The sequence below is a fragment of the Oryctolagus cuniculus genome, chromosome 7 (assembly GCF_964237555.1).
Source record: "Oryctolagus cuniculus chromosome 7, mOryCun1.1, whole genome shotgun sequence".
NCBI lineage: Eukaryota > Metazoa > Chordata > Mammalia > Lagomorpha > Leporidae > Oryctolagus > Oryctolagus cuniculus.
Genome location: NC_091438.1, coordinates 133,009,777 through 133,029,729, shown reverse-complemented (window position 1 = coordinate 133,029,729; position 19,953 = coordinate 133,009,777). Strand labels below are relative to the sequence as shown.

At 44.7% G+C, this 19,953-nt stretch overlaps 1 protein-coding gene across 6 annotated transcripts in view; it reads right to left on the bottom strand.

The window, feature by feature from the left end:
- The window catches only part of TRIT1 (tRNA isopentenyltransferase 1), a 51,731-nt gene that overhangs the window by 19,001 nt on the left and 12,777 nt on the right, over positions 1-19,953 (bottom strand). For all 6 annotated transcript variants that reach the window (XR_007923673.2, XR_011390761.1, XM_051856650.2 and 3 more), the window contains one exon: positions 7,163-7,303. Coding sequence is in view for 4 of the 6 variants with exons in the window: in XM_051856650.2 (XP_051712610.1) it covers positions 7,163-7,303 (141 nt within the window). In the remaining 2 variants the exon portion in view is untranslated. The remainder of the gene's footprint in view (positions 1-7,162; positions 7,304-19,953) is intronic.

Sequence of the window (19,953 nt, the reverse complement as noted above, 5' to 3'; positions counted from 1 at the left end):
CAAGTTCTTGGGCCCCTGCATCCACTTGGGAGACCCGGAGGAGGCTCCTGGCTCCTGGCTTCGGATTGGCGCAGCTCTGGCCGTTGTGGCCAACTGGGGAGTGAACCAGTAGATGGAAGACCTCTCTTTCTCTGCCTCTCCTTCTCTCTGTGTAATTCTGACTTTCAAATAAATAAATCTTTAAAAAATTAGACTTCAACTTCCTGGTCTAGCTCTTAATCAAGTTACTCAACCTTTCTGAGCTTCAGTTTTCTGCCCTGTAAAATCCCCATGAGTTCTTAGGAGCATTAAATATGACAATGCACAAAAAGCACCTGTCACAATGTCTGAAAAATGATATTCAATTCACTTTAGACACTATTGTTTTGATGTCCCTGCTACTTTGAATTCTACTCTTTAGAACCTCTGTTAATTAGATGATTATCTGATTTAACAAGGGCTTTGCTACAGATAATTTTCTTTAAAAAAAATCAAAAAATCATTTAATGGGCCAGGCATTGTGGCACAGCAGGTTAAGCCACTGCTTGTGAAACTGAAATCCCGGCCGGCGCCGCGGCTCACTAGGCTAATCCTCCGCCTAGCGGCGCCGACACACCGGGTTCTAGTCCCGGTTGGGGTGCCGGATTCTGTCCCGGTTGCCCCTCTTCCAGGCTAGCTCTCTGCTGTGGCCAGGGAGGGCAGTGGAGGATGGCCCAGGTGCTTGGGCCCTGCACCCCATGGGAGACCAGGAGAAGCACCTGGCTCCTGGCTCCTGCCATCGGATCAGCGCGGGGCGCCGGCCGCGGCGGACATTGGAGGGTGAACCAACGGCAAAGGAAGACCTTTCTCTCTCTCTCTCTCTCTCACTGTCCACTCTGCCTGTCAAAAAAAAAAAAAAAAAAGAAACTGAAATCCCAAATCAGCATGCCAGTTGGAGTTCCAGCTGTCTGCTTCCAATACAACTTCCTGCTAATACACCTGGGAAAGCAGCAAAAGATTGCTTAAGTACTTGGGCCCCTGACACCCATGAGTTTCTGGCTCCTGCATTGCCCAGCCCTGCTGTTACAGCTACGGGAGGAGTAAATCAAAAGACAGAACATCTCTGTCACCCTGACTTTCAAATAAATCTTAAAAAAAAAGTCATTCATACACTTCTCTTTGCCAGTCAATCTGTAGACATTGAGACAGATGATCTCTTTTCTATCTCAAAGAGGGAAGCCCTAATCCTTAAGGGATTGGGTAGGGTAGAAAGAAAGATGTTTCCAATCAAGGAGCATAAACAAAAAGCACTTTTTAAAAAGTGTCTGATTGTTTTTGTTTTTTATTTACTTGAAAGGCAGAGAGAGCAAGAGTGTGAGCTTCCATCTGCTGGTTTGCTACCCAGACACCTGCAATAGTCCCTAGATGTTGCCAAAGCTGGGAGCCAAGAACTTAATACAGGTTTCCCATGTGGGTGGCAGGAACCCAACCAATGGAGTGAGTCTTCATCATTGCCTCGCAGGGTCCTCATTAACAGGGAGCTGGACCAGAGCTGGAGTCAGGAGTCAAACGCAGGTGTTCTGATGCAGGACACAGGCATCTTAACTGCTACACTGAATACCCACTCCTGTCTATTTGTTTTAAAAAGAAAAAGTCTCTACACCCCCCCTTAAATTAAGTATAGGAAACATATAATTACACAGTAAAATAAAACTTTGATTACATAATATGATTAACAAAGGGAAAAGAAACAAGGTAGAAAAGAGGAAGCTGGAAATGGTGAGATACCAGAAGAGAAAAAGAGCAGAAAAGAGGGAAAGGCACTGTGGAACAGCAGGTTAAGCTGCTGTCTGCAGCACCAGCATCCCATATAGGCGACAGTTTGAGTTCTGGATGCTCCACTTCCAATTCAGCTCCCTACTAATCACCTGGGAAAGCAGCAGAAGATGGCCCAAATAACTGGGGCCCCACACCCACATGGAAGACCCAAATGAAGCTCCTGGCTCCTGGCTTCGGCCTGGCTCAGCCCAAGTCAATATAAACATTTAGGGAGTGAACCAATGGATGAAAGATCGATCAATCAATCAATCAATCACTCTCTCTCTCTCTCTCTCTAACTCTGCCTTTCAAATAAACATAAATACACCTTTAAAAAAAAATCTCCCAGCCTCTTAAGTGATCTGATTAAGTCATCTCCTGTTGTTTTCCTTTGAAGTTTTCAGCACACCTTTTTGTATCAATTCTGAACAACCCACTGTCTCAGACCAACAACTGACATTCGTTGATATACTGTTACTTGCAAAGGGTTTTTTTTTTTTATAAACATTATCTCATTTGATACAACAGCCTTATAAAGCAGGTAGAGAAGGCAAAAAAATATTTAATTATTTTGATTTGCATGTCTCTGATTAACAGAAAGGTTACCTTTTACATGTCTATCATCATTTGTATCTCTTCCTCTGTGAATTATTGCTCATGCCATTTTTTTTAAGATTTGTTTATTTAGGCCGGCGCCGCGGCTCACTAGGCTAATCCTCCGCCTGCATCGCCAGCACACCGGGTTCTAGTCCCTGTCAGGGCGCCGGATTCTGTCCCGGTTGCTCCTCTTCCAGTCCAGCTCTCTGCTATGGCCTGGGAGTGCAGTGGAGGATGGCCCAGGTCCTTGGGCCCTGCACCCGCATGGGAGACCAGGAGAAGCACCTGGCTCCTGGCTTCGGATCAGTGCGGTACGCCGGCCGCAGCAGCCATTGGGGGTGAACCAATGGTAAAGGAAGACCTTTCTCTCTGTCTCTCTCTCTCTCACTGTCCACTCTGCCTGTCCAAAAAAAAAAAAAAAAAAAAAAAAAAAGATTTGTTTATTTAATTGAAAGGCAGAATTACAAAGAAACAGGGGGGGAGAGAGAGACAGAGACAGAGAGAGAGAGAGAGAGAGAGATCTTCCATCTACTAAGTTTACTCCCCAAATGGCTGCAATGACTGAAGCTGGGCCAATCCGAAGCCAGGAGCTAGGAGCTTCTTCCAGGTCTCCCATGTGGGTGCAGGGGCCCAAGGACTTGGGTCAGCCTCCACTGCTTTCCCAGGCACATTATCAGGGAGCTGGATTGGAAGTGGAGCAACTGGGACTCAAACCAGCACCCATATGGGATATGCGGGCACTGCACACAGCAGCTTTACTCACTACACCACAGCGCTGGATTGGAAGTGGAGCAGCTGGGACTTGAACAGGCACCCATATGGGATGCCACCACCACAGTGCCGACCTCTGTACATATCCTTCATAAGTTTAGGTACATCCATGTTTCTGCTATTAAATACAATGCTGTTATGAATGAGATCTACCAAAGATCTCCTAATAGACTTGTGGCAAGAGTTCCTCTCAGGTGTACACCTAAAGTTCTGGTGGATATCTAGACTTGCCAATACAAGTCTTAATTCTTAAATATTTAAATCCAGCTATTTTCCTTTTTTAAAAAAAGGTACTATGAAGGCTGGCACTGTGGTATACCAGGTTAAGCTGCCACACAGAGCAGTTCTAATCCTGGCTGCTCCATTTCCAATCTAGCTCTCTGCTAATGCACCTGGGAAAGCAGATGATGGTCCAAGTGTTTAGGTCCTTGCCACCCATGTGGGAAACCTAGATAGAGTTCCTGGCTCCTGGTTTCCACCTGACCCAGCCCTGGCTGGTGTGGCTATTTGGCGAGTGAACCAGCAGATGAAATATTTCTCTCTCTTTCAAATGAATAAATAAGCTTAAAATGGCATTACTATAGCCTTACTATGGCATGGGCATAGTAGCACTGTGGGTTAAGTCATTACTTGGACACTAGCATCAAATATCGAGAGCCCAGGATCGAGTCCTACTTCTGCTTTTTTTTTTTTTTAAAGAAAGATTTTATTTATTTATTTATTTGAGAGAGAGAGTTACAGACAGAGGGGTGGGGAGAGACACAGACAGAGAGAGAGATCTTCTGTCCGCTGGTTCATTCTCCAAACGTCCACAACGGCTAGAGCTGGGCCAATCCGAAGCCAGAAGCCAAGAGCTCCTCTGGGTCTCCTACATGGATGCAGGGACCCAAGCAGTTAGGCCATCTTCTACTGCTTTCCCAGGTCATAGTAGAGAGCTGGATCAGAAGAGGAGCAGCCAGGATATGAACCGGTGCCCATATGGGAAGCAGGAAGAGGCTTAGCCCACTAAGCCACAGTGCTAGCCCCCCTACCCTCACTTTTGATCCAGCTTCCTGCTATTGCACCTGGGAATGCTGCAGATGATGGCGTAAGTACTCCCACATGGAGACCAGGATAAAGGTCTTGGCTCCTGACTTCAGCCTGGCTCAGATCTAGCTGAAATAACTGAGGAGTGAACCAGCAGGTAGATCTGTCTTTCTCTCTCTCTCTGTTGCTCTGCCTTTCAAAGAAAGAAATCCAGGGCTGACACTGTGGCTTAGTGAGTAAAGCCGCCACCTGCAGCACCAGCATCCTATATGGACACCTTTAGATTCCTGGCTGCTCTATTTCCAATCCAGCTCCCTGCTAATGCAGCTGGGAATGCAACAGAAGATGGCCCAAGTCCTTGGGTCCCTGCACTCACGTGGGAGACCTGGAGGAGGCTCCTGACTTTGGATTGGTATACCTCTAGCCACTGTGGCCATTTGTCTCTCCCTCTCTAAGTCTGCCTTTCAAATAAATAAATAAATCTTTAAACACACACACACACACACACATAACTACCTACTCAATTATATATTCTCTTACTTGTTTTGAAGTTTCATTATAAATATATACATTTAATTTCAAACCTATCAGGAATTTATTATGTTGTACTTAATGCATCATATATAATGAAGACCTGATTTTAATTTTTTCCAAAACAATTAACTGCCCCAGGAAGAATCATGAACTATTTCATTATTTCTCCATTGTTTTGAATTGCCACCTTGATTATAAGATAAATATAATACAGATATTTTAATCTATATCTGGGTTTTCTATTCTGTACAATAAATTTATCAAATATTAAACAGGCTACTACTGTAACTACTATGACTTTTTAATATATTTCCATATCTGGCAGCCCATACATAAAAGGCAGTCTGGGTATTAAACATAAGGGTAGTACTTTTTATTTTTTAAGATTTATGTATTTATTTACTTATTTGAAAGCCAGAGTTACACAGAGAAAAGAGAGGCAGAGACAGAGAGAAGTCTTCCATATGCTGGTTCACTCCCTAATTGGCCGCAATGTCCGGAGCTGTGCCGATCCAAAGCCAGGAGCCAGAAGCTAGGAGCCAGGAGCTTCTTCTGGGTCTCCCACACAGGCGCAGTTGCCCAAGGACTTGGGCCATCTTCTACTGCTTTCCCAGGCCATAGCAGAGAGCTGGATGGGAAGTGGAGCAGCCGGGTCTCGAACTAGCGCTCATATGGGATGCCAGCACTTCAAGCCAGGGCATCAACCTGCTGTGCCACAGTGCTGGCCCCAGGGCAGTACTTGTTTTCTTTTAAAGATTTTTATTTTTTATTTATTTGAGAGGTAGAGTTACACACAGTGAGAGGGAGAGACAGAGAGAAAGGTCTTCCTTCCGTTGGTTCATCCCCCCAAATGGCTGCCACGGCCTGTGCGCTGCGCCGATCTGAAGCCAGGAGCCAGCTGCCTCCTCCCGGTCTCCCATGTGGGTGCAGGGCCCAAGGACTTGGGCCATCCTCCACCACCTTTCTGGGCCACAGCAGAGAGCTGGACTGGAAGAGGGGCAACCGGGACTAGAACCCGGCGCCCATATGGGATTCTGGCACCACAGGCGGAGGATTAGCCAAGTGAGCCCTGGCGCCGACCCCAGTACTTCTTATATTATGTTTTTTCAAACATTACTTGGTCTTACCCAGAACTATTTTGTCCTTCTCCCCACAACAATCCCTGTGAAATTCCGAAATGTAACTCTACTGTATTTCCAAATTAATTCTGTATCCCAACTTAAAAGGCAGGAAGCTAAAGCTGAGTGGAGTTGAGTAATAAACGATTTATCCAATAAAAATCACAGGGCTCGGAGCTAGCGCTAGTGGGCAGAGCCGCCACCTGCAGTGCTGGCAACCCATATGGATGCTGGTTCAAGACCCAACTACTCTACTTCCAATCCAGCTCTCTGCTATGGCCTGGGAAAGCAATAGAAGATGGCCCAAGTCCTTGGGCCCCTACACTCACATGGGAGACCCGGAAGAAGCTCCTGGCTTTGGACTGGCACAGCTCCAGCTGTTGCAGCCATTTGGAACGTGAACCAGCAGATGGAGACCTCTCTCTCTGCTTCTAACTCTGCTTTTCAAAAAAGATAAATAAATCTTTTTTTTTTAAAGATTTGAAAGAGTTACACAGAGAGAGGGGAGACAGAGAGGGAGAGGGAGAGGGGGAGGGGGAGGGGGTGGGAGGGAGGGAGAGAGAGAGAGAGAGAGAGAGAGAGGTCTTCCATCCTCTGGTTCACTCCCCAATTGGCCACAACAGCTGGAGCTGTGCCAATCCAAAGCAAGGAGCAGGAGCTTCCTCTGGGTCTCCCACGTGGGTGCAGGGGCCCAAGGACTTGGGCCATCTTCTACTGCTTTCCCAGGCCATAGCAGAGAGCTGGATCGGAAGTGGAGCAGCTGGGTTTCAAACCGGTGTCCATATGGGATGCAGGCGCTTCAGGCCAGGGCATTAACCCACTGCACCACAGCGCCAGCCCCATAAATAAATCTTTAAAAAAAAAAAAAGAAGAAGAAGAAGAAGAAGAAGAAGAAGAAGAAGAAGAAGAAGAAGAAGAAGAAGAAGAAGAAGAAGAAATTGCCAGGGCTAGCACTGGGGCACAACAGGTTGAGCCACTACCTACAATGTTGACATTCTATATGAACACTGGTTTGAGTCCTAGTTGCTCCACGTCCAATACAGCTCCCTGCAAATGTGCATGGGAAGGCAGCGAAGAATGACTCAAGTGCCTGCAGCTCTGCATCCACATGGGAGACCCAGAAGGAGTTCTTGGCTCCTGAATTCAGTCTGGCCCAGTTGTGGCCATTTAGAGAGTGAACTAGCAAATGGAAGTTCTCTCCTAATCTTTCTCTGTAACTACCTTTCAACTAAAACAAATAAATTTTTTAAAAAGGGGGTGGGGGAAGAAGAAAGAAAACCTTTTGGGGTTGGGCTGCTCTGCCCATCATCAGGACTGGTCACTGTGTTTCCAAAGGATATCAGAGACGTTGCTTTGTTCCTGAAGTCTACCACTGTGTAATTGGTCACAAGAGGATCCACAAAGCTGATCATGTGATGCTGGCAGATCCTCTGTTCTTGGGCAGAAACCTTGTTGGTGATGATGTCTAAACCTTCATAGACCTAGGTGAAAAGAAAAGCATGAGAAAGTCATCTGCTTCCACAAAATGCATGGCTGATGGGTAGAAATGGAGATCTAGTCTTCCTTCAGCCAAACACCTGACCTATCAAAACACCAGGTCTGCTCTGTGTTGTGAGAGCACAGCCAGATCCACAAAATCCATACAAAGTAAAAAGAAAATAGAGCATTGGCTTTCTTATCAAACAGCTCAGACTTTAAGATAAGAAGGGTAAATAAATCCATGCCAAAGTAAGAATTAATTCTGCAGTAAAAATTAATTCTGCTAGATTAAAAGGAGGTTCTTTAGGCCTTACAGCTCTCTGCTGTGGCCAGGGAGTGCAGTGGAGGATGGCCCAAGTGCTTGGGCCCTGCACCCCATGGGAGACCAGGAGAAGCACCTGGCTCCTGCCTTCGGATCAGTGCGGTGCACCGGCCACAGCACACCAGCCGCAGCGGCCATTGGAGGGTGAACCAACGGCAAAGGAAGACCTTTCTCTCTCTTTCTCTCACTGTCCACTCTGCCTGTCAAAAAAAAAAAAAAAAAAAAAAAAAGGAGGTTCTTTAGGCCTTAAGCATAAGCATTTTTTAAATGGGCAGGATGTCTTACTTATTCTACATAACCACAAGTCTCCAAAAAGGTAACATTCTGCATTGCTCATAATTCTAAATGCTTAGATATTTCTTGGATTTAAATGGCTTTAAAAGGTTTTTAGAATTTGTATAAGATTGGTTCCATTTGTGGAGAAGTGGCCTATCTACAAAGGTACACATAAAACACACACATACATACTTTGAAGTTAGAACCCCTAATACTGCAGCTGTACTCTGGTGGAAACATTGTGATCTATCCAAATTACTGCTTCAGGGGGTCAGCAGATATAGTCTAAATACTCAAAGGCAATATCCTGTCTGTAAGCTCTTGATCTGCCAATTCAACTAAAAAGTTCAAGTATATTTTCTCTAAATGTAAGGTCTTAGATGGAGGACAGATCTGAAAATACTAGTTTGAAAACAGGGATGAATGCTTTGGGATTAAATGTTCTCTCTGTAATCACTGATTCTACAGGGAGCCCTGAATGAACAAATAATAAGTTCCGCGGAGCCCACAAAGATGTTAAAAGCATTTTTTATCTCACGTTTCCCTTTACTTATATGGGTGTCAAGTAAGTACAGTACAGTGTAATGGTTAGAAGGAAGAAGCCTGGCGCCAGGCTGCCTCAGATCAATTCCTAGCTCTGCCACTTGTTCTTGGAATACTCTGTTACGAACCTCTGTATCTCAATCCCTCATAACCAAAATGGGGATAACAGTATCTCTCTCATAGGGTTGTCGTCAATGAGGTAATTCAGGGAAAAAAAAAAAAAAAAAAAGCACTACTTTTGCCTGGCATACTGAAAGCGCCATATAAGAATCATTATGTTACTACCTACATGAGTATTACTATCACCAACCACCACTGTGATCACAACACAGAGAAAGTTCAATTTCACGGCTTAACCTGAAGCCTCTGTGCTCTCAGCTACTGAGATTTAGTTACCCTGCAAGGATATAAGAAATAAATAAAATAAATAAAATTGTTAAACAATAAAACAGTACACAGGAAAAAAAATAACAAATCAACCACTGGAAAGTACCACCTCTGACTTTTTAACTCTACCTATGCCTAACAATAGAACTGTTCTTTTTTTTTTTTGACAGAGTTAGACAGTGAGAGATACACAGAGAGAAAGACAAGAAAGTCTTCCTTCCATTGTAGAACTGTGTTCTTAACACTTGAATATTGACAGAATCTAAGTCATAGTGTCTCCTTTTCCTATTCTGCTGATAAAAGTCATAGGGCGCATTATACACAGATGTCTTCCACTGTACGACTTAAGAAAACTAACAGGAGAAAAGGAGTTAATAATTATGTGTTTCGCTTTCTCTCTCTCTCTCTCTCTCTCTTTTTTCCCACAAACCTTAGCTGCCTCTGCAGTAATTGAGAATTCCAAATGACCCAGTGTTAAAAACTTCACATAATGGGGCTAGTGCTGTAGCGCCGCAGGCTAAAGCCCTGTGGCCTGCAGTGCCGGCATCCCATATGGGCGCCGGTTCTAGTCTTGACTGCTCCTCTTCCAATCCAGCTCTCTGCTATGGCCTGGGATAGCGTAGAGGATAGCCCAGGTCCTTGGGACCCTGCAACCACGTGGGAGAACCGGAAGAAGCTTCTGGCTCCTGCTTCGGATCAGAGCCGCTCCGGCAGTTGAGGCCATCTGGGGAGTGAACCAACAGATGGAAGACCTCTCTCTCTCTCTCTGCCTCTCTCTGTAACTCTTACAAATAAATAAAATAAATCTTTATTTTCACATAGCAACATCTAGATTTTGCCAATAGAGAATTTCTGAAAGCTTGTGAGTCCCTTACAGTAAAAAGGATTCATATTTTTCACTCTAAGATGAATATTAAGGAAATGCATAGCAGCAAATGTATAACTTCCCACCCCTCAAATTGTAACCAAGTGGAGATATCTAGATATCTTTACCAGCACATTCTCAGTGATGCAAAAGGCTATTTGTTAAACTCATCTTGAAGTCTGCCCCTAAGATGACAAGTTCAGACAAAAAAAACAAAAAACAAACAAACAAAAAAAAACAGGTAAATTTAATGCAAATAGAAAGGAAAGCTCACCTATTACTGAAGCCCTTGGGCCCCTGCACCCACCTGAGAGACCTGGAGGAGGCTCCTGGCTCCTAGTTTCAGATTGGTCCAGCTGTACCCATTGCAGCCATTTGGGGAGTGAACCAGCAAAAGGAAGATTCTCTCTCTCTCTCTCTCCTCTCTCTCTCCCTCCCCCACCCCTCCCTTTCTCACTCTCACTCTCTGCTTTTCAAATAAATAAATCTTTTTAAAAAATTATTAAGATGGCCACTAAATGGCTGGTACCGTGGCTCACGTGGTTAATCCTCTGCCTGCAGTGCCGGCATCCCAATATGGGCGCCAGGTTCTAGTCCCGGTTACTCCTTTTCCAGTCCAGCTCTCTGCTGTGACCCCGGAGGGCAGAGGGCAGTGGAGGATGGCCCAAGTGCTTGGGCACCTGCACCTGCGTTGAGAGACCAGGAGGAAGCACCTGGATCCTGGCTTCAGATTGGCGTGGCGCCGGCCATAGTGGCCATTTGCCATTTGGGGGGTGAACCAATGGAAGGAAGACCTTTCTCTCTCTCTCTCTCTCTCTCTCTAACTCTGTCAAATTTTAAAAAAAAAAAAAAAAAAAAAAAAAAGATGGCCACTGAAATGACTAAACTGGCAAATTTTATGTTATATATTTTTACCCCAATAAAAAAGATCTGGATGATAGATTTTAAGCACAAGGAAAAACTAGTGAATATTAGCAATGAAGAAAATTTTCAAAATTCTGTTGAGAATTAATAATGTTCTATTTTTATTTATTTATTTGAAAGGCAAAGTGACAGATACGAAGAGAAAGAGACAGAGAGAGACACAGAGAGAGAGAGTGCTTCCATTTGCTGGTTTACTAGCTAACTGCCTACAATAGCCAAGGATGACCAGGCCAAAGGAGCCTGGAACTCCATGCAGGTCTCCCACATGGATGAAAGGGGCCCAAGCACTTCAAGCCATTATCGGCTGCCTTCCCAGGTCCAATAGCAGGGGGATGGAATTGGAAGCAGAGAGCAGCTGGGCACTCTCATCCGGGATGCCAGTGACATGGTAGTTTAGCCTGAAGCTACCACACTGGCCCAAATGTTTGTTTGTTTGTTTGTTTGTTTCTTTTTTTTTTTTTTTTTTTTTTGACAGGCAGAGTGGATAGTGAGAGAGAGAGACAGAGAGAATCTTTTTTTTTTTTTTTAAGATTTATTTATTTATTTGAAAGTCAGAGTTACACAGAGAGAGGAGAGGCAGAGAGAGAGAGAGATCTTCCATCTGATGGCTCACTCCCCAACTGGCTGCAATGGCCGGAGCTGCGCTGATCCAAAGCCAGGAGCCAGGAGCTTCTTCCGGATCTCCCGCGCAGGTGCAGGGGCCCAAGGACTTGGGCCATCCTCTACTGCTTTCCCAGGCCATAGCAGAGAGCTGGATCAGAAGAGGAGCAGCCGGGACTAGAACCGGTGCCCATATGGGATGCCGGCGCTGTGGCATCCCCAATGTTTATTTCTTGAACCGAGTTGTGGTTACACATGTATTTTCACTTTATTTGAAAGACAGAGACAGAGACATACAGACAAATCTTTGACCCACAGTTCATTCCCCAAATACCTACAATAGCTGGGGCTGGGCCAGCCAAAATCAGGAGCCCAGAACCTAATTCAGGTCTCTCATATGGCTGGCAGGGACTCAACAACTTAAAACGTCATCTGCAGCATCCCAGGATGCATATTAGCAGAAGGCTAAAATTAGAGGCAGAACCAGAACTTGAACCAGGCACTCCAATGTGGAATGCAGGCACCCCAAGTTGCATCTTAACCAGTGATTATTTATTGAGCTGTATAGCTTTAAATTATACATTTTTATGGGAATATTTTTATCAATTACAATCATATTTCAGGCCCAGGCATTGTGGCACAGTGGGTTAAGCAACAAGAGAATAGCTTCCTATTTTTAATTTTTTGTATAACTATCACCATTTCATTATGGATAATGTCAAGTACTTGTCATTTGCCTGGACCTATTTTAAACATTTTAAAAATGTTTATTTATTTTCACCTACTTGAAAGGCAGAGCTATAGAGAGAGAGGGAGAGGGATTGGGGAAAAATCAGGAGAGGGAGAGAGAGAGAGGTATCAAGATCTTCTATCTAGTGGTTCACTTTTCAAATGCCTACAACAACCAGGGCTAGACCATGCTGAAGTTGGGAGCCCAGAACTCCATCTGGGTTTCTCACTTAAGTGAGAGGACCAAGTCCTTAAGCCAGCCCCTTTTGCCTTCCTAGATGAATTAGCAGGAGCTAGATCTGATGTGGAGCAGCTGGGACTTGAACCCACATTCTAATAGGAACCAGCACTGCGACACAGCAGGTTAAGCCACCATCTGAAGCGCTGGTATCCCAAATGGGTGCAGGTTCAAGTCCAGGCTGTTCCCCTTCCCATCCAGCTCCCTGCTAACGTGCCTGGGAAAGCAATGAATGGAAGATGCCCCAAGTGCTTGAGCCCCTGCAGCCACATGGGAAATGTGGAAGAAGCTCCTGGCTTCACCTGGCTGTTGTGGCCACTTGGGGAGTAAACCAGTAGATGGGGGATATCTCTCTCCCTCTCTCTCTTCCTCTGCTTCTCTCTCTGTAACTCTTTCAAATAAATAAATCTTTAAAAAAAAATCTGATAGACTCTTCACTAAAGATACATAAATATCAAATAAGCATATGAAAAGATGTTTAAAATCATTAGTCTTCAGCCAGGATTCTGTCCCAGTCACTCCTCTTCCAGTCTAGCTCTCTGCTGTGGCCCGGGAGTTCAGTGGAGGATGGCCCAAGTGCTTGGGCCCTGCACCCCATGGGAGACCAGGAGAAGCACCTGGCTCCTGGCTTCGGATCAGCGTGATGCGCCGGCCACAGCACGCCGGCCGCAGTGGCCATTGGGGGGTGAACCAACGGAAAAAGAAGACCTTTCTCTCTGTCTCTCTCTCTCTCACTGTCCACTCTACCTGTCAAAAAAAAAATAATAATAATAAATAAAAATCATTAGTCTTCAGGGCAATGTAAATTAACCACAATAAAATACCTGGTTTAGGGGACCACACTGTGGCATAGTGGGTAAAGCCGCCACATGCAATGCCGGTTATCCCATATGGGTACCACTTGGAGTCCCAACTGCTCCACTTCTGATTCAGCTCTCTGCTGTGGCCTGGGAAAACAGCAGAGGATGGCCCAAGTCCTTGGGCCCCTGCACCCAAGAAGCCAGGAAGAAGCTTCTGGCTCCTGGCTTCAAACTGGCTCAGCTCTGGCTGTTGCAGTCATTTGGGGAGTGAGCCAGTGGACAGAAGATCTTTTTTTTTTTTTTTTTTTTTTTTTTTTTTTTTTTTTTTTGACAGGCAGAGTGGACAGTGAGAGAGAGAGACAGAGAGAAAGGTCTTCCTTTGCCGTTGGTTCACCCTCCAATGGCTGCCGCGGCCTGGCGCGCTGCGGCCGGCGCACCGTGCTGATCCGATGGCAGGAGCCAGGAGCCAGGTGCTTTTCCTGGTCTCCCATGGGGTGCAGGGCCCAAGCACCTGGGCCATCCTCCACTGCACTCCCTGGCCACAGCAGAGAGCTGGCCTGGAAGAGGGGCAACCGGGACAGAATCCGGTGCCCCGACCGGGACTAGAACCCGGTGTGCCGGCGCCGCTAGGCGGAGGATTAGCCTAGTGAGCCGCGGCGCCGGCCCAGAAGATCTTTCTTTCTCTCTGCCTCTGCCTCTCTGTAACTATGCCTTTCAAATAAATAAATAAATCTTTATAAACAAAAATCTGGTTTAAAAACAAAAAATCTGACATTACCAAATGCTGGAAGGAATACAGAGCCAGAAACTCTAGTTCAGTGTTGGTGAGAATGAGAAAGAGTAGTCACTTGGGCTGGCGCTGTGGCGTGGCGGGTAAAGCCTCTGCCTGCAGTACCCGCATCCCATATGGGCGCTGGTTCGAGTCTGGGCTGCTCCACTTCCAATCCAGCTCTCTGCTATGGCCTGGGAAAACAGCAGAAGATGGCCCAAGTCCTTGAGCTCCTGCACCCGTGTGGGAGACCCAGAAGAAGCTCCTGGATCTTGGCTTCAGATTGGCGCAGCTCCAGCCGTTGTGGCCAACTGGGGAGTGAACCAGTGGATGAAGACCTCTCTCTCTCTCTTTCTCTCTCTGTCTCTCCTTCTCTCTCTGTGTAACTCTTTTAAGTAAATAAATAAATAGTAAAAAAAAAAAAAAAAAAGTACAGTCCCTTTTGAAAACAGTTTGGCAATTTCCTGTAAAGCATAAAATTACCATATAATCTAGTAATCCCACTCCTAGGTATTCACTCATGTGAAATGAAAATGTAAGTTCACTCAAAAACCTGTACATGCGGGCACACAGTTGTGGCACAGCGGGTTAAGCCACCTACAACACTGACATCCCATATGAGTGCCAGTTTGAGTCCTGACTGCTCCACTTTAGATCCAGCTTCCTGCTAATGAGCCTGGGAAGGCAGCAGCAGACAGCCCAGCCTGAGCCCTGCTACCCATGTGGGAGACCAGGATGGAATTCCAGGTTTCCAGCTTGAGCGTGGCCCAGCCCTGTCCACTGCAGCCATTTGGGGAATAAAACAGTGGATGATAGATCTCTGCCTCTCCATCTCCTTCTGTTGTTTTGCCTTTCAAATAGATCTTTAACAAAACAAAAAAACTATATATGAGAGTTTATAAGTTATTTTTTTAAGATTTATTTATTTATTTGAAAGCCAGAGTTACCAAGAGGTAGAGACAGAGAGAGATCTTCCATTCACCGGTTATTGCAAGCAAATTAAAATAATTTAAATGTCTGGGGAGGGGCTGGCGCTGTAGCACAGCAGGTTAAAACCCTGGCCTGAAGCGCCAGCATCCCAAATGGGCACCGGTTCAAGTCCTGGCTGCTCTTCTTCCGATCCAGCTCTCTGCTATGGCCTGGGATGGCAGTAGAAGATGGCCCAAGTCACATGGGAGACCCGGAAGAAGCTCCTGGCTCCTGGCTTCATATTGGCTCAGCTCTGACCGTTGCGGCCATCTGGGGAGTGAACCAGCGGATGGAAGACCCCCCCCCTCTCTGTAACTCTTTCAAATAAATAAAATAAATCTTTTTAAAAAATAAATAAAAAATAAAATAAAATGTCTGGGGAACCCAGAATAAACTGCAGATTACAAAAAAGTAAATCTAACTATTACAAATGTCTGAAAAACTCACTGAAGGGGGTACCCAGTGCTGTGGCACAGTGGGTTAAGCCACCACCTGCAGCACAGGTGTCCCATCTGGGTGCAGGTTTATATATATATATATATATATACACACACATATATATATATATATATATAAGGTTCTTTTTTTAAAGATTTATTCATTTATTTGAAAGTCAGAGTTATACAGAGAGAGGAGAGGCAGAGAGAGGGAGAGAGTGTCCATCTGCTGGTTCACTCCCCAACTGGCCATAACGACCAGAGCTGCACCCATCCGAAGCCAGGAGCCAGGAGCTTCTTCTGGGTCTCCTACGCAGGTGCAAGGACCAAGGATGTGGGCCATCCTCACTGCTTTCCCAGGTGCATTAGCAGGTAGCTGGATTGAAAGTAGAGCAGCTGGGACTTGAATCAGTGCCTATATGGGATGCCAGCACTGCAGAAGACAGCTTTACCCACTATGCCACAGTCACGGCCCCAAATAAATATTTTTTTTAAAATATGCAGCATGCAGGTAAAGTCACTGCTCATGACACCAGCATCCTATATGGGTGCCAGTTCAAGTTCTAACTGCTCCACTTCTGATCCAGCTCCCTGCTAATGGCCTAGGAAAAGCAGCAGAAATGGTCCAACTGTATGGGCCCCTGCAAGACCTAAATGAAGTTCTTGGCTTCTGGCTTCAGCCTGGCCATTTCAGCCAAATGGGGAGTGAATCTACAGATGGAAGATATCTCTCAGTCTATCCCTCTCCCTGTTAACTATAATTTTCTAATTAAAGACTTTAAAACAATATAGTATTGTACCTATGTCAACTTCTAAGTTTTGATAAATGTACCATAATGATGTCACAAGATATTATTAGGACAACCTAGATGAAGAGTTTACAGGAATGGTCTGTAATATCTTCGAATCTCTTGTTTACATATACAATTATTTCAAAATTAAAAAATAATAACAACATAGAACACAGTTTCTCCATCTCAGTGTTATACTGCTATTCTGAGCCAGACACTTCTCTGCTGTGGAGACTATCTTATGCTTAGTAGGGGTGTTCAGCCTCCACCCACAATATGTCAGGAATCCAATTCTCCAGCCATTAGATATATCCCCTGGGGGAGCGAAACTGCCCCCAAATTGAAATCTCTAATGCAGCATTATATATGTTAACATATAAAGATGCCCATTCTATATTGCCAAGAGACAAAAAAGCAGAACATAGAACAGCATGAATGTGTAATATAAAAACAAGAATGCATATGCATAAATACATACACAAATGTCTGGAAGGATGTGTACCAAGATGATTTAAAAAGGTTACTCCTGGATGTTAGGACTAGTTTGTTGTTGTTTTCTTGTACTTTTCAGTGCTAGCGGAATTTTTTCAATAAGAAAGTGTCATTTATCCCAAATACAAAAAGGCTTTGTTCTTTTCCACTAATGCTCCCAATTCACTAACCATTGATTGTGTTTTGAAAGTTTCCTAAGTTACCTCTTCTTCCCAGCAAAGGCCAACTCTAGCCCCTCATACCCAGGTTAACATAAGAGAATCTTAATTTTTGCCTCTCTAACCCACTCTCCACCGGCCATCAGAGTAATTTCATTAATAGATCTACTATCACTTCCTTGTTTAAAATTCCATACCTCATGTATGGCTTTCAAGGGCCTCAAAAACTTGTTTCCAGGGTCTATATTTTTGGTTTCACCTCCTACAACTATCCCTCAGGACTCCGTATGCCAGAGTTGTAAAAGAATATGCATTTTTACTCTTCTTTGACTTTACTCATGCTGTTCTGTCACAAATAGTCCTTCCTCTTCTCTGCCTGATAAAATATACAGTGCTACTGAGGCAAAGAATGGGAAGGAGGATGAATGGATAAACATAAAGTAGAAGGGAAAATACAAAATAACACACAGATGAGGGGTTGCAAAAAAGTAGCTTCTGGGGGTCAGTGTAAACCAGCCACCTGTGGTGCCAGTATCCCATATGGGTGCTGGTTCAAGTCCTGCTGCTCCACTTCTGATCCAGCTCTCTGCTGTGGCCTAAAATGTAACAGAAGATGGCCCAGGTGCTTGGGCCCCTGCAGCCATGTGGGAGACTCAGAAGAAGCTCCTGGCTCCTGGCTTCAGATAGGCCCAGCTCTGTCCATTATGGCCATCTGCCTCTGCCTCTCCGAAACTCTGCCATTCAAATAAAAAAAAAAAATAAGTATTTTTTTAAAAAAAGGTAACTTCTAGGGCTGGCATGGCACAGTGGGTTAAACTGCCCACTTGGGATGCCCATATCCCATGCTAGAGACCAGTTCACATGTAACCTGCTCCACTCCAGATCCAGCTTCCTGCTGATGTATAGGGAAGGCAGCGGAGGATGGCCCAAACGCTTGGGTCCCTGGCACCCATGTGGGAAACCCAGACACAGTTCAAGGCTCCCAGCTTCAGCCTGGCCCAGCCAAAGCTGTTGGGAGCACTTGAGAAGTACAACAAATAGAAGATCTCTCTCTTCTGTACATGCATATTTGTGTGTGTGTGTGTGTGTGTCTCCCTCTCTCTCTGTCATTCTGCCTTTCAAATACATAATAGACACATATTAAGAAAATAAAAAAGAATGTATTTTTCCATAGAGGTGAGATTATAATAGTGCCCATCCTAAAAGGTTGTGACAAAGACATTAAATGAGATAATATGTCATTTTTAGAACAGTGCCTACATATATATTATTCCTGCTATATTCTGTATAATTATCATCATCATAGCCCACTAGTGAGTCTTGGAAACCCAGCTGCCATAATAAGGATGGAACAGTGAGGCTCCTGGTCAGAATCAGGCACCAAAGTAAGCAAAGAAAAAAAAAAAAAAAAAAAAAAAAAAAATCCTGCTCTGAGTCAAATATATCTAAAGAATCCAACAAACATAGAAACCAAACCAATTCCATTAAATCACACTAGAGCACATGTGTGAATCCCCATACACCCAAGTCACATTTGTTCTTTTAACATATACCAGCATTTCTTTTTTGAAGTGGTGCTGATTCATCACCCTGCCCCAGGCCCTGAAGTATAAGGGCAGCACCTCCCTCTCACAGAACTGAATCTGCAAGCCTCCTGCCTGCTTGCCTACACTTTCCCAGTGGGCCAGTAGTCACTTCTCCTTCTTTAAATAACATAGGTTTAACTCCAAGTTCTCCCTTTAGAGCAAAAAAATGGACATATCTGTGCAATCTACCTAACTTAATACTGTAGCCAAAGGAAAATGAAATCCATTTACAATGGAGGAGGCCCAAGGGACCTGAAAGTCACATACATATGTTTCAAAAACTGAGATTTCCTCTTTAGCCTCTTGTCAGTCTCATTCCATTTAAATACCTCCACTGCCAACTATGTCAAAGGGCCCCCAGATAGGCCTGGTCTCTCCCAACTTATCAGCCTTCATGCCTTTAATTTCATGTTCTGGTAAACCACCGTGATCTACCATCCCACCTCTCCTATCCCTCCCCTATGCATCCCAGGTCTCCCTGGAGCACTATCAGACAGACTGTCCTTTGGTACAAAACACTGTTCCTAAATTATGTCCCAAAGCAGACAAAAAGAACACAGAGTTCCACTTCTATTAGATGACACATACCCTGATTACCAGTCAGTCTGCCAAAAATCATTTGCTTCTCCCCTTGTAGGTTTAGGCAAACACAAAGGGAATTGCGCTTCTGGGTCTGATTGCTGTGTCTCCACAGCACTTGAAGACTTAAGGCATTAGAGACACTTCCTCTCTGTAAACCCAAACAGAGCTCTTTGTTTATTTTTTCTCAGCATATATAGTTGGTGGTCTGTACTTCCAGGCAGTCATTGGCCATGTGTGGCCAGTGCCTTCAAGTCTCTCAGAACAATGTCCCATCTGGTCACTGAAGGCTATGCATTGTACCTTGAATTTACGTGCCAAGATAGGACTTGGGCTGAAAGGAAGACCGTGAGTATCATCTTCCTGAAATGTATCAGACTCTACACAGGAGCTAGAAGACCCAGATCCAATTCCCAGCTGTGAGTGTCTCACAGTGTGATCTCTGGTCTGCTCTGTAATCTTTCTGTGCCTCAGTTTTTCCATCTTGGAAAACAAAGATTGCATTACCTGTCTATCCTGGAATTCAGACTCTCCATTACTGAATGAGAATATTTATGTTTGCGTCTACAATCTGCAAAGGTGCTGGGGTTCGGAAAGCTCAGAAAATTAAGCACAAATGTAGTTTCTCATTCCTGGCAAAAGAAATCTGTAGTAGTACCCAGCAAGTGTTTGAGCAACTAAATAATCCCTCAGCTGGCAGTTCTGACCTCCACTCTACAAATCACAGACAAAAGAATGGGAAGCAAGAGGCCAGGCAGGACCTTGAGATGCTTGGTGGCTACAGATCCAAGTCACTGCATATCAGGTTCCACGGAGAAATTACCATGCTGGACATACTACACTTAACCACCACATTGTAGTTTTACCTCATGGAAGCTACCTCAATACTTAAAACACCTACTTATTCAAGTTTACAAAAAACAAGCACTTTCCCTGGAAACGAAATGCCAGTAGGGTTTGCCTTAGGATCACCATACAGTTAAGGTAAGACAAGGGTTGACATAAGTAGGAGGTGCAAGGCAATTTACGATTTAAGGCAATGTTTTACAAATTTTTAAGATTTATTTATTTGAAAGGCAGAGCAGAAAAGAGACAGCGACAAAGATCTTCCATCTGCTTGTTCACTTCCCAAATGGCCACAAGGGCTTGGCCAGGCTGAAACCAGGAACCAGGAACTCCATCCTTAT